A 14966-nucleotide genomic window follows, 5' to 3' on the forward strand; every position below is an offset into this window, starting at 1 on the left:
ATATGCATATTCTAAGCATATCTGGGTTAGTGCATACGAGCACAAGTGTTAATTTTTCCTGAAATGCATTTTACAGAGAAGTCACAATGAGCTAAATGCAGTTTGAAGAGAAAGTCCAACTTGATTATTGTGTTAATGTGTTCGATATTGGGTATTCCAAACAAGACATGCATGTCTCTCCTCCGGCCACTATGGTCCAGAATTCCACAATTTCTTTGGAGGAGCGTGGTCTGCCTCCGGCCGCTATGGTCCGGAATTCCACACAACTCTCATTGTCTGCTGCCCCCCCCCCCCCTCTATTTAAAGCCTCGACACAGAGGCGCTGTCTTTCTGTCTTTCTGTCATTGGAAGAGCGGGGTCAGCCCGGTGGGGTGTTGGCTGTTGTGTTGTCCGGCTCTCTGTGTTGTATTTTTAAATCCTTTATATTAAGTTCACTTGCTTGCGCGCTTACGACCTGTGCAAATCTTTCGGTCGTTTTTTAACCCACTTCCCGTGATCCAATCGAGCTGACATTTTCCACACAGACTCGTTGTGCGTGACAATTAATTTTCGTGAAATTTTTTTTTTCAAAATTTTACACTTTGTAGGGAATTTTTTTTTATATTTAATTACCAATTGCTTAATGGTGGCAGGCAATCATCTGACCCATAGGTGGCAGCCATCTCAAGCCAGAGGACGAGATGACTAGCCGCCACGCATATAAAGGATTTATAGTGAAAAACTTTGTTTTTACGGGTTAATTTTTTAAGTTTGTGTTTTTCTCATTCATTCATACCTGATGATGGTTTCTTGTGTTGCAATCGAAACGTATTCTATTATTTGATTATATTTTCTACGTGACTTTACCGAAAGAACCAAAGAGTAAGACGTGCATGCAAATTGCATGTCCATAAGCAAGTCGTTTGAAGATCCTTTATTTCATGAAAGGTGTGTGGATTTTAATGAACAAAAAACGGATGATGGAAGATGGTCAAGAATAGTGAAGGGGAGTGACATCCAATGAACGGGAGGCTTCTGAGAGGACATTCATTGAAGAGATGGAGCGAGGAAAGCTCGTTTGGAAGTGTTAGGTGGATTATTGCATCGCGGAATCGTGAGAGATGGAAACGGGTTGGGAGGCCTTCATCTGGCAGTGGTGTGACTTCGGCTGATGAGGAAAACGACCAGGAGGAGGTCTGATGAAGAGACGGGTTCTTCCTTGAACATGCAATGGTGAGTAGACGACCTCTGGAAGTGTTACAATTAGTGAAATTATAAAAAATATGGTGCGAGTATGCAGGTGAGCCACGCACTTACGACCTAATTGGTTCCTGGACGACACTCGCAAGTGGAGCCGTCGTAATTGGAACCCTCATTTCCCATAGGCGCAGCAGCGTTATACATTGTGGTTCCGTTCCGGGAAACCCATTACATTCCATAAAAATACCAAAATTGACCACGAAAATAAATGAAAATAACCCGAAGAAACATGGTAGCTCAATATAACATTTCCCAACATGAAGTAAAAACAAACATTTAAACATCGTTAAGTACTTTGAGGCATGTGCATCACATTTTCTATTCTCAGACGTCGCGAAAGGCGAATTTTTGCAGAAAATTGACAAAAGCGAAGAGCGTTGAGAGAGATGCTGCTGTTCGCTCTCGGCGCAGACCAATTCAGACATTGGTCACCCCGTGCCCTTATACATCTCAACGTTCATCCTACAAAGTCGCATCACAAGCGAGAAATACAGACAGTTTGTTTTTGCGCGTACTGAAACGGCTGTACGCCGTATGGTCCTGAACTCGATTTCCCTGCACAAGAACACGGGTAACCCGTATGGGTTGACAGCTATGAAGACTCGGGTTCTTCTACATCACATACGGCGGAAGAGCAAAGCAGGGGAGTCTGGCGACGAGTGTGAGCATGGCATGCGCGGATTCGTCGCCAATTCACTGCGTCGGAAGCAGTCGTTCGGTGGTCGTCGATACGAGCTTTGGGCGTTACTGTGGGGGTCTTCGTAACCACAGGAAAGGTCTTGAAAGCGGGGAAGGGGTCCCCTGTATTAGCAAATACAAAATTTGAAAAGGTGAGTAATCAAGTTAAATTTTATTGCAGTTTGTAAACCGGTCAATTATTATTCGAAGCTTTCGTGACTGCAGGAAGTACTCTTTGGTTCTTTCGGTAAAGTCGCGTAGAAAGAAATTCAATTAAATAATAATAGAATACGACGTTTCGATTGCAAAATAAGCAACCATCATCAGGTACGAATGAATGAGAAAACAAACATAGTAAACTTGAAAACAGGTGGGGTGTTGACTGTTTTTTTGGCCGACTCTGTGTTGTATTGCATCACATTTCCAAGTTTACTATGTTTGTTTTCAAGTATGGTTAATTATTATTTACTCGGCATGCGTATTGTGAATGAATATGAACAGAAATATTTGCATATGCACAGCATCTTGTTCGTATCAAGTTAGTGTCTTGGTTTATTAAAAAGTGAAATTTTTTCCTGAAAACTTATACTGTGGAGGTCTTCCTAGTTCAAGGGTACACATCAAAGCTGTATTGTGCACACTGCCTTGAACACATACATTTGTGGGAAGACAAGTTAGTCAAAAACAAGGTACAATATACCTTGAAAGTTATAAAATGGCGGTCAAACATAAAGTGGTTTTGGAAGCACCCCAGATAATGGAATCGAGGACCTTAGGTGGTTCCTGATAATTGTTCAGCTGAATTTAGAAGTCCAGCAGTGCTTCTGAGGTTCACAGTCAGCTCATATGTTTAGAGTGGAAGCCACAGTGTACAGTGCCTGCAATTAACTATAAACGTATTCACGAGCATTTGATTTTCATGAAGCAGGCCACCCGTCATGATACATAAGCAAAAGCTGCAAGCATGGTTATGTTGTTTCTCCTGTCGATTTAGCTGTAGATCATGAACTTCATCCACTGCACACACACAAACAAAGCAGAATAGAAGGATCAACATGATATAAATCATGGGGATATGCAATTTGCAAACCTCTTTACTAAGCATTTTGCACGATACATTTTTATATTGAAAAAGGGAGACAAAAAACGGATGTTTGAATTCTTACAGACATTAGTCTCATGTTACATGCATAGAAAATATTCGTGAAGGTCAGAGGGAGCTGATTAATGGCACAGTTAGAGGCTAACCAACTTTGTGAAAAATCTGAATAAAAGTTTGCAGCAATGGACCACACACCATCAATCATATTAGATGAAATACATTGAATCTAACATTATCACTGATTTCACTCGGCTGTGAAACAAAACATTTAATTGAATGGAAACTGATGCCATCATACACGCTCTCAAAAACAAGGCATTCATGAAAAAAAAGATGGAACAGCTTCACTGAGATTGCATGAAGAAAGTTATTACATTTTTGAGAGTCATGCAAGACACCACCAACAAGGATATCCAGGGACTGAATATTTTTTAAAATGAAAATTGGATTGATAAAAAAAGGCATAAACACTTTCGTAAAAAGCATTAACCATCTCGGATTTGCTGACGACAATTTTTTGAAGCAACCGATTCAAATTAATGAATAATTTCATATTAATCAGGCGATTTAGTCGGGCTCAATACAAAAAAACACATGAATGGTACCAAAGTAAAGTCCACGTTTTACAAATACAGATAATTATTGTTGGAGCAACACAACTGGAATGTGAATTGGGAGAAAATATATTAAACAGGTGGTTGAGAAGCAGGCTTTATTGCTTTTGGAAAACCGTAAATTGGAAAGTGTGAAGGAACCCACGTGCTGCAAGCAGAAAGTAAAGAGAGCACTGCTATCGTCACGCACAACATCGATGATAGATGGAGCTCACCTCATGGAGGTTCAGGGTTATGGTTCCCGTTCCAGCTGCATCAAGCGAGTTAAAGATGTCTGCATCACAAAAAAAACAATCAGTATGAGAGCAATGAAGGCAAGCAGCCAAGGTTAATCCAGATACGTGACTTTACACAACATCGAACATTTTTAATTCGATGTTTTTTTCTATCATCCCAGCTCTAAGTGTTTAAAATGCACATCCACAGTGACCATGAAGGTATCATTCATCGTTTAATTGTGACGAGAGAACATGTATTTTTGTATGTTGAACTTCGTTCGCACCGTACGTAGCCCGCCGTTCTAATCGGAGGTGTGGGGGGAGGACAACAAACTAAGCACAAAAAGCAGTTCTCAAGAAATTAGTTTTCAATCGAGATCTTAAAGTGCATAGCTCTCGGAAGGGAGAGCGTTCCAGACGGCCGCAGAAGCGCATCTGAAAGCGCGCGACGCGGTGACCGCCGTCTTTGTTCGATGGCAGCAGCCAAAAGCCGCCGCCGCTGCGAGGATGAGCGCAGTTCGCGTGATGGTGGTTCATGCTCCTTGACGAGATCAGCGAGGTGTTGTGCTTCATTTGTGGCAAGAACGTTGTGTGCAATGAGTGCGAACTCATGTCATGTATTCGTTCGGCAACCGGAAGCCAATGAGGCTGAGCGAGCACTGGATGGGCATGGTCAGATGTTGCACGTGCCAAAGAATGTTGTACCCGCTGCAGCTTGGCAATGTTTTTGCCAGAACCTTCCCTAAGGCAGTGAGCATTTGATCGCCTGTATTCAAAAGGGGGGGGGGGGGGGGGTTAAGAAACTCGTCCGTTGTTTGAACTGTCGAGCTGGGCGATCAAATCGAGTCGGCGACCACTGCATCGAAAGTTCAGTGTGCGAACCATGAAGCCGCATCCCCGGTATGGATTTAATAATATCACAGTAAGCTCCCTCATACCCGCCCCCCCAAATCCCCAAAACACTTACTGAAGGCAGCGTACATCTTGGCAAGGCAGCAGACGAAACAGTCGAAGCTTATGGTGAGGTTTGGCTCGGAGAAGCGCATCATGATCAGTCGTTGCATCAGCTTGCCCACCTTGAATCCTGCCAGGAGGTAGCAGAGCCAATGAGGGATGTGCACAACGCCTGATGATGCTGTTACGCAGAGATGCATTTCATCCAGTTCTCTCCAGATGAGCAAATGGGAAGTCGTTTCCGCAGCCCGGCACGCAATGCCGATCACACCTCTGGTTGTGGCTGCGGCTAGAAGTTGCGTGCCGTGCTACAGTCGCGACCAGCGACCCGGCAAACATTCGGTGAGAAATGAAGCCCTGCGTTTAGGAACACTGTGGCAACTAATGCTTTTGTGTATCTAGGAAGCACAATGACCGAGGACGGTGCATGTCATATTGATATCAAGCAAGGAAGGCTCAAGGCTGATCAAAATCAGACCACAGGTTTGTTTGGTGATCCGAGTTCCACTTGACAGATATGAATTGTTGGAGCCTGAGGAGACATGATGAAAGAGAGATTAGTGGTAGCAGCTGCAACCTGGCTCAGAAGGATCCTGGGAGTGTTGAGACTACAAAAGCTAAGAAATTAATCCTTAAAGAAAAGAGCGAGATTGGAAGAAGACTTTGGTGCAAATTATAAAAAAGACGAACTTCTTTTTCGATTTAAAGCTTTCGTGACTGCAGGGATTCATCTTCTTCGTTCTTTCGGTAAAGTCACGTAGAAGGGAAGTAATAAAATAATAAAAATAAAACATAATAAAATAATTGTCACGAAACGTCGTGAGAATTATTTTATTATGTTTTATTTTTATTATTTTATTATTTCCCTTTTACGTGACTTTACCGAAAGAACCAAGAAGACGAACTTTTTTGGTTGGGATATATGTAAATAACAGAAGACAAACACATGAGAGTCAGTGGCCATGTGGAATGAACGAGATGTTGAGGTCCATGCAAGAGGTGGATCGATGGTATAGAGGAGGAGGACTTGACAGAAAGATACTGTATAGACCTACATGAAGTGATCGCCACGACCATTAAAAGGAAGCAGTGCAAGACGTTGATCCAGCTTCATCGTCGTCCACTGTGTGACGACTAATGAAGGAGAAAATAAAATGACTAATGAGGTTTGTTGTTTATCCAGGAAAGCCTCGCCGAGGCTTAGGACATTTTCAGGAGGGTCCTGCTTTGGGAGGTTTAGCCCTCGGAGAGTGGCGGCGAAGGTGACGACCCAAATGCAGATGGTGGCATGTCGTAGGAGCAGATCATGAGGGTGGGAGTTGACTTTACAACTACGGGATCTCGCAGAAGGAAGGAAGCAGTGGTGAGGTGCAAGTCGTACCGATATAATTGGTCATGATGCCTTCCTGTCCAACGAAGAGAGACTTAGAGAAGCCGTCCTTTGTGGAGGGGTTTGGTGGATTGACGGCACAGTCAAACTAAAATAATAGGTTGCATCCTTTCTGGCACTACAACAGACTGGTGTGGACCAATCCGTTTCAAAGACAATGCGTGTTTCTTATCAGAGCATGTTTCTTGTTTGCATGTTCGTCACAAGTAGGTGTGGTTAATGCAGCCAGGATTCCTTGAAAAAGGATTCTGTTTTGTGTTTAACATCTTGAAACCTGTTTCATTGCCAGAAAGGGTAACACCTATTGTTATATTTTGATACTGGCAAGAAAGGTCCCATATTAAAACTAAACTATATAATTATTATTTTACTAGCTATGTAGCTCTTTTTCAGAAGTGACCTGGCCACAAGTGATAGCTCAACGAAGTGGCTTATCACGCGCAAATTGATAACATCCAAATACTCTAAAATACGTGTTTTTAAACGTGGAGAAAAAAATCCACGTGACCATGGGGAGATTGGCATGCAAACTCCAAGTATACCGGCGTCAGGGTAGGGGTCAACCCAATGACCTGAATACCAGGCGAGGTAGTTTATATCTCTCCACCGTGGCGCCCCAGACATTTGCAGTGTGGTAAGTGTCCAGCATGGGGCCATATGTCTCACTTGCATGCTCCAAAGCCATGGGAAGTTCCGTACTGCTGAGGGTACCCGACTTGTCAACATCGCACATCTTGTAGGCCTTCTGTAGACACAGATACAGAGAGCTTTACGAAATCATGGACAGAGCATCAAAATACGAACCCCTGTAACAATCTGATTCTACAGAGAAAGGGGCAGCCTGGCATAGGCCGAGAAGAAGAGAGCGGTATTCGACCTGTGTGTGAATAAGAGAGGTGGACTATCACCGTGTTATACTCTCACTCGTCAATGTCCATGCATATTTCTCCTCTCTCATGTTACTCTACTCCCCTTCTATGTTCTAGGATAAAACAAGTGTATCCAGTGGTCCAAGTTCAGTGAAAGTGTCTCCCTCCTCAAACGAGCAATGTAGGGCACTCATCTCGATTGGTTGAACTTCATTATTACCATGCCTTACACGGGTGAATGCAGTTACAATTTGTTTATGGGCTGCCACGAACAGTGTATTACTTTATCTTGTGCAAGAGTGAAACAATTTGTACATTATATATGTATTACTTGCCAGACTCATTTTGATGAATTCCCAGACGTGAATAAATTCTTCATATCCCAGCTGTCCAGAGTTGTCAATCTGGCCGTATTACTTGTAAGGATCAAACAGAGGAGAAGTCAATCTGTAATTATCCAGAAACACCCTATCCATGAAATGGCAGCTTCTACACCAGTGTTCTTCACTCATGTTCAGAGGGCCCCACACCGCCTGCACGGGCTGTTGTCGTCGCTCTTGTGTCTTGTCAGGGGCCGCACTGTCGGGGGACGCACTGAAGGCCAACAGGCGCCACCGGTAGCCCCCGGGCCTTGCGATGATGAAGAACGCCGTCCTAGACGCTCGGCCACCATGCTGTCCCTTGCGTGTCATTGCTGACTGTGCCACCTGCTGCAGGAGTGTTTGACACATTTGGGTCTTCCACTGCCCCGTTAAAATGCTACTTCCCGGTGTCTGTCCGTCTGTTACCACTGACCAATCGCAACCCTCGTCGATCGGTCCTATATCACTGACGGTCACGTAATCCACGCTTTGCCGGATTGACGTTTGCAGTCAAACGCTGGACTTAATGCAATGTAAAGAGTTGATTTGACAGCTGCGTATGCTCAGTGTGTGTGGTGCATGGTGAGTTTCAAGTTGATTTTGTTTAACCAGGTGACAACTCCAAGAGACCAGCATCGTCTCATTTGCAAGATTCACCTGGGGGAATTAACCTGCCAGTATTGCTATGTAATCCCCGAACGATGATTGCTATGTATAATCCCAATTGAGTAGCAAACATTTGGACCGTCACTCTGGCACACAGTGACCTACTCTTGCGAATGCCATCAGGGGATTCTCAACGTCCACTGTGAAGGATACAGCGTGGAAGTATTATCATGGTTATCGGAATCAGAAGTTTATTATCCGAGTAAATTACCCATTGAGCGATACAGCTCTTATTCACGTGCGGCTCGGCCAGCAGACAGACACGGCAGTAAGAGTTAGTAAACACGATTTTCTTTTTTACAATATCAAGTAAATAAAGCCATATCATCTTACAAAACAATTACGTACTTTTGCATCTGTATTGTTTCGATCTCAATGTCTATTTAAAAGAGTAGAGAGATGGCAGAGTGGTGATCCCCAGAGAAGAGACGAGTTGGTTCCAAACCTTTTGAGCAGCTACACATAACGTATTATTCAGTGCAGACGCTGGATTTAAACCGTGAACTTCTTGCAACAAGCGGCGAATGCGCGACCGCTGGGCCATGTCACCACCCAAGTGGCGAGGGTGTCACGTGGGTTATCACGTCAGTCCGTCTATAGGATGGACTCCCCTTGAGTCTGCCTTTATTATGCCATCTGGTGAGAATTCATAAACATTGCAAGTCTCTCTCACTGTTGCTGGCCGCGTCAACGAGGGCTAACCCGAGGGTAAAGGATACGTCGAACAGCGAGACCAAGACGCGGCAGCTCTCCATGGAGAACTTGACCACCGCCGTCGTGTCTGTGATGCCTGCCCACACATAACAAAGACGAGGATGAAGCACTCCTCCTACAGCCTTAACAAACTGTTGTTGGGGTAAATGCTTTTCGCAAGCATCTATCAAGGCCGGCAGGGCACCACAAAAGGTGATCAAAACCACGATTGGCCGCCTTTGTCTCCCCAGTGCTGATGTTTACACACCGCACCAGGTACTTGTTTGAGGCTGAGTCCACCTAGGAGAGGCCCAGGACCAGCTGACATTTTCATCAATGGCCATGGCCGTGAGCGGGCATCGAACTCGCGTGTTCGGGTCCGTAGCAGTGTTGCTTCCAGCGACACTGCCACTATGGGTACATAATACAAGGTGTGCGAACGCACCGACACACAGCATCAGCATCATTCTCGCCTTTATATGGACTTCAATCTGAGCATCTCAAAAATGTCTTTCTATCGCTGCCATTCGTGCCCAGCAGCTCAGGAATCTATCGACTCCACAGGCAGCTTCCGTGATTCCTCCCGGGGCTCCGTCTGTCATCTGTTGCAGTTGAACTTCACAAAGCTCGATTTGGCCCCCTGCCTCTCCCTCCCCACCCAGGGATGGACAGACTTACATTTCTGAATTTCAAGATTGAGGAGCTCCTGAAGTTTGTCTGCCTTGACGAGTTGTTCCTGTGGACAAATTAAGAAATGCAGTTGTCAATTACATTACCGAAGCAAAAAAGAATACAGGGTGATCCATTTAGAAGATGCCACACTGATTTCCAACGACACTCTTTCTCTCTTCTCCGCTGACAAGAGCACATTGAGATCGGTGGGCGAGAGAACACATGGCTGCTTGATCATTCCTCCCTATTGTTTCAGTGGGGTATATATAAATGGATCACACTGGTAGGACCCTCCTGCTTACACCAGCCCACAGGGGATTATTGTGTCCGTCCGTCGTGCATCCAAAAATGGGAGGGGTGTGGAGGGTGGGGAGGGGAAGGGTGGGGAGGGGAGGGTGGAAAGGGGCTGGGTGGGGAGGGTGGGGCTGGGTGGGGGTTGGGGAGGGGTGGGGCTGGGTGTGGAGGGGCTGGTCACCCCGTAGTGCCCTTATAAAACTCAACGTTTAACCTACTCACGCCGGCTTGTGCCCGCCCTATCAGTCGGCCATATTTGCGAAATACACCACGCCGCTGTTGACCCTGGCCATTGACAGAGCAACCCAACGTTCCTACCAGCTCCCTCCGTAGGAATGTGTTGCCGTATTTTCGCTTTTCATCAACCCGCTGCTGGAGGAAGTCTTCCCCGTGCCGTGTTGGCCATGAGGTTTGTTTGACCCACGACGTTACCATGCTGGTTCGCGTGGGGGCAGTGAAGGGGGTTGCGGGACCAGCTCATTTGTCCCTACCGCTGATGTTGAGAGCGGCTGGAAATCAACCTCAGGCTGCAGGGTTTCATATCGGAGTTCAGTAATAGAACGTGGCACGGTTCACCTCCCAACAAATTGATGTACAATTTATGTTCTTGCGCTATCAATGGAGGACATTGGTCGAGTGGCTTGTAGGAGTTGAGCAAATGCTCTAACTCACGGTGTGCGCATTGAATCACACGTGGAAGAATCAGTGTGTGTTTGATCTGTAAAATGTATGTAATGGATTCAAGTGAACCCCCACGCAGTCATTGGTGGCTGATTGTTCATTTTGTATTTTCCATGCACGTGCAAGTTTTGGGCAGCAGAGGGCAGCGCAGAAACATCCATTGCGGTTCCAATTTCTTTATTGTTCCCTCCCCACCTCCATCAACCCGCATTGACCGGTGTGGTGAAGTATGACTCAATAACCTCCTCTGTATACGGAGGCTGAAGAGTCGCTATGAATTGGGGTACCTTGCCAGCCAGCTGTAGGAAGCACTCCTCCATATCAAAGTTATCTGCGGCAGGAGGGTTGACCTGCCACACATGGAAAGTGTTGACATTAATACAACCGTCTGACTTTCCATACGCGGAAAATATGGCGTTACTTGCAACTGACTTGCTAAACGTAGACAGTATCGCCTGAATAGCACCTCACTTGGGAAATGTGGCCTTGACATGATACAAACTGTTGTTCTACAACATTTCAACATTTTTGATTAAAAAAACATTTATGCACAACAGCACGTAATGTTTTGTCCTCTTCCTAAGTAGCATACTTTTTCATGGAAGGACGTCGATTTTTATCCATCTTATCAGATTTACAAATAAATTTCGTTCAAATAAACGACACTCATGTGGATAAAACAAAGTTAATTGGAAAACGGCTGCACAGGATTGCACTGTGCATGCAAAATAAATCAAATGACAGCTTACCTTTGGCACGGTGAGTGGTTTAGGTCTGTTTGGTAAAAGAAGAAAAATAACTTCTTATTTCGGATTGTCTTATTATTGAAATCACCGTGATCATTTAGTATTAGAATACACGAATTATTATGCATTGATGTGGGGCAAGATAGCTGGGAAGCCTTCAGTCCCAGCCCAGCCAAAATGAATTGAGTTACAGAAATAATTAAAACAAAGAAAAATTGTCACATGGAGGCACATCTGTCCAGTCGCTTGTGACACGGGTACACGAATACTGTTGAAGAATTTACACCATTGGAACCTCCTTTGCCAGGAGCAAAATATGATAATTGTTTTTTTGCCCTTTTATCTGGCAACAAAACTGACACCTTTTTTTCAGTGCGCCTTTTGGCGTCATCTGGTCCAACACCATGTGAGACTAGGCTCTAAGAAAAGCTGTCTCGGGTGTGGACCAATCAATTTCAAGGACATTGCATACATTATCAGCGTTGTGTTTTTTGTTTGCATTCCGGCCGCAGGTATTGTGGTCAATGCAAACATGACTTCTTGTAAAAAAAGGTGTCAGTTTTGTTGCCAGATAAAAGAATAAAAAGCCAATTATCACTGTTGCAGAATGCAAGAAGTCGCTCTGTTATTAATCCACTTTTGAATGAAAGCCATGGGGGTTATTTGACCATATCTCTCCTCACTGGTAAATACACATTGGCAAAGGTGGGGAGCAGAGACATAGGTGCATAGAATTACTTTCAGAGGTAAAGGTAGAGCCCTGGTATTGCTAGCTTACCTCACTGATAGATAAAGGGCCTCCACTAGCGGTGACCATTGAGAGCTCATCTGGAGGATATTTGGCCTACTCTTTCACGTTGGACAGATAGCTATGGAAGCAGTGGGAGTAACCACACTTTACCTCACCACATTAGATTCTCCAGTCGACGAACTATGGGAGAGGCTGGTGACCATGATATCAGAAGTTTAACTTTTGACATATGAAGAGATGGCCAGGTGGCTTAGAGGTCAGCTCACTGAGCTGGCTTCCACTGACAATATGGGTTCGAATCCAGGCAGTGGTCTGTGATTGCTTCGCGTTCTCAACAGGGTAAATAGTATTTGCCCTATGTTTCCATGCTGACCATGCATTGTGGAAGACTGACTGTGGTGCGCCCACGTTTACTGCTGGCAGCCAGAGGACAGGGCGATTGCAGAATTCATCTCCACCAATTTTAGTGCGATTCAATAGCATTCCCAGCGCTGAGTTTACTATCAACGGAACTGACACTGAATTTTAAAAGCGGTCTGAGCACCGGGGCCTGTTGAGGTCTACCACTGAGTCCGTGGCCAGGCAGTCGGGCCATAGGAGCACTCACTCCTGGTGCGGCTGAACCTTCTCCATGAAGATGCGCAGCAGGAACTGCGACTCCTGGCCCGCCGATTCGGTGCAGGGAATGATGATGTAGTTGCCAGGCGGGAGAGTCGCCCGCATGGTCACCTCCCTGCGCGCGATGAACTCTGGGATGTCGACCAAGGGCTTCTCCTTGCGCAACTGCTGTGGGGTCAGCTTCTTGCCGGGCACCACCGCCTATGCAATCGGTGCGGATACGCGGATGTATGAATTCGTTTATGGCCATTACTCAATCCAATACGGGATGAAAGCCTCCCCATGCCACGTCGTTCGTGGAGGTTGTTTCGTTATATTTCACTCTGCTCGACAGTGTGTAGGCAAGCTTTCAGGACCAGTCACTGATATTAGCAGCGACCGGAAATTGAGCCCAGGTCGTCTGCTTTATAGCGCAGTGCACCATCTTACCACTCTAAATTTTATATGGATTTACATAGCGTCTAAATGTGACCACATCTCTAAACGCCGTGCAGGAACAAGCCGAATACTCGACCTAGGGGAGGCCCAAGATCGGTTCAGATCAACGTCATTGGTATTGACCGCGAGATGGATTCGAACCCGGCGACCCGCGTTCGAAGGACAGCGTGCTGATCGCTCCACTACATACGCACGGGCGTGTAATGTTTGCAGCCAGTAGCATACATGAAGCGAACAACAATCGACTCTTACGCGCGCGATTCAACATTTGTAATGTGCGCTAAAGCATTGACGTGATATGATCAATGAATGCGACAGTTCTGCTCCTTGTGGAATGACTGCGGAAGGGTGGAAGGGGTAATGGGGGTGGCTCCCACACCTTGTAAATATAAATGCCGATGGGGACGAAGTCGATTCCAATTTTGCGTAACTTCCTGCGGTGTTTCTGCGTGAGCGACAGGAGGAAGTGGCAGCCATGGCAGACGTCCATGACGTTATCCTCCTCCAACAGCGTGAGGAAGAACTGGTAGTTCAGTGGAAATTCTTTGAAAACAAAAATGAGAGGTATTAAAATAAGCCAAAAATGCACGAAAAATGTGTACGTCTTAAGCTTAGATTTTCAAAATCCAATCTATTGATACAGATTATTGAATTGAACGAGGACATTATTAGGTGAGGGGGAGTTTTTTCATAATATTTTATAGTATGCTCTGATTCCAGTGCGGTTGTGGAATTCAAATACAAAAATGTGATTCCCATTTTAATATTTGTTGGGTTTTGGTTTCTTGGAATGAGAAATGTTGCACAAAAGATTTGTATGATTACTGAATCATGGACATCAATCACTTAACTTCACTTCAAATGTAGTAAGGACTTAAAATGAAATATTGTAGCCTTGGGGAAGTGCAAATGTACAGGATTTGCAAACTAGTTTCAAACAATGAATGGCCAGGAATTGTTCAATATCTGAACTGAGCAAAATAAACTCATAAGGGAGGTGAAAGATGAATACGATAACAGCTTTGATTTTCAATTATTGTCGATTACCGAAATAAATGTAGTGGTGACTCCATCCCAACCCATTACGTGTGCTGATATTTTATGGCACCATCAGGTAAACGCTGCTTTGAAGCGAGAAGCCATCTCAAACCGATATCACCTTTGGCTGCAGTAGCTCTCTCGCTACATTTCTTCCTGTCTCAGCAGTCCGCCTGCTGCATTTTTCACCTGAAGACGATTGCTTGTGTTGCGATCGAAACGTCGTGATTTTTTTTTCTATCCTCGTGGCTTTACCGAAAAACCCAAAGAGTCAGAAGCTATCTCCTCCGAGTACCACGAGCTCCATGCAGAGCTCACCTGTACCCTGCATGCTTCCATAACAAAGAGTGACTCCGTATGCCAATTTGAAAACCGTTTATCACGCAATATTTAAAAAATATCATTCTTATCAGCCTCAACGATGTCAAGTCCAATCTCCAAGTTGTACTATCCACTTTGACTTCTGTGTGTGCTACGAAGAAGCACCATTGCCCAAGACGTTACCTCTTAGATATTTTTCCTTGTAAGGCCAAAATGCAATTGACGGACGTGTACATTTATTTTTCTTCCTACAAGCGAGTGGGTTGGGTGATGAGACCGGTTCACGCGCAGGATCGTGGCGTGTGCAGCATTCGCGAGGGATGACGACGACGTGGGGAGGCTCAGACGCGGCGGTGGATAGACGACGGCCGACGAAGATGACGTTGCAAGGAGCTGCGAGCTGCTCGGGGTCTCACCGCGGTTCCGGCGACTGCCGCCAGCGTTGAGGCCCTTGAGCCACATGGAGTTGTGCGACTCGCTGATCCACACGTTCTTCTTCCTGTGCTCGATCTCCACCTCCGAGCCATGGTGACAGATCTCCACCAGGTGGAAGTTCTTCCTGAAGTCCTTGTCTGAAATCCTGCCATTCGTTGCAGTGCACAGTCACTTATGCGGTAGTGGC

At 45.4% G+C, this 14966-nt stretch overlaps 1 protein-coding gene across 3 annotated transcripts in view; it reads right to left on the reverse strand.

The window, feature by feature from the left end:
- Positions 1-904: 904 nt before the first annotated feature.
- Positions 905-14966, reverse strand: part of LOC133342422 (calpain-9-like) — a 28116-nt gene continuing 14054 nt past the window's right edge. Inside the window, exons 9-20 of one of the 3 annotated variants that reach the window (XM_061551597.1) lie at positions 14761-14924; positions 13365-13528; positions 12537-12748; positions 11182-11206; positions 10720-10782; positions 9464-9521; positions 8812-8882; positions 7400-7468; positions 6862-6940; positions 4819-4935; positions 3849-3907; positions 905-2934 (exon numbers count right to left, since the gene is read on the reverse strand). In XM_061551597.1, the coding sequence (XP_061407581.1) occupies positions 2908-2934; positions 3849-3907; positions 4819-4935; positions 6862-6940; positions 7400-7468; positions 8812-8882; positions 9464-9521; positions 10720-10782; positions 11182-11206; positions 12537-12748; positions 13365-13528; positions 14761-14924 (1108 nt within the window). In that variant the 3' untranslated portion in view covers positions 905-2907. Of the gene's footprint in view, positions 2935-3471; positions 3908-4818; positions 4936-6861; positions 6941-7399; positions 7469-8811; positions 8883-9463; positions 9522-10719; positions 10783-11181; positions 11207-12536; positions 12749-13364; positions 13529-14760; positions 14925-14966 lie in introns of those variants that run through there. The other 2 variants (XM_061551596.1, XR_009755128.1) reach the window with 2 other exon arrangements.

The sequence above is a fragment of the Lethenteron reissneri genome, chromosome 14 (genome assembly GCF_015708825.2).
Source record: "Lethenteron reissneri isolate LAM-NWPU_2019-01 chromosome 14, ASM1570882v1, whole genome shotgun sequence".
NCBI classification, from domain to species: Eukaryota; Metazoa; Chordata; class Hyperoartia; order Petromyzontiformes; family Petromyzontidae; genus Lethenteron; species Lethenteron reissneri.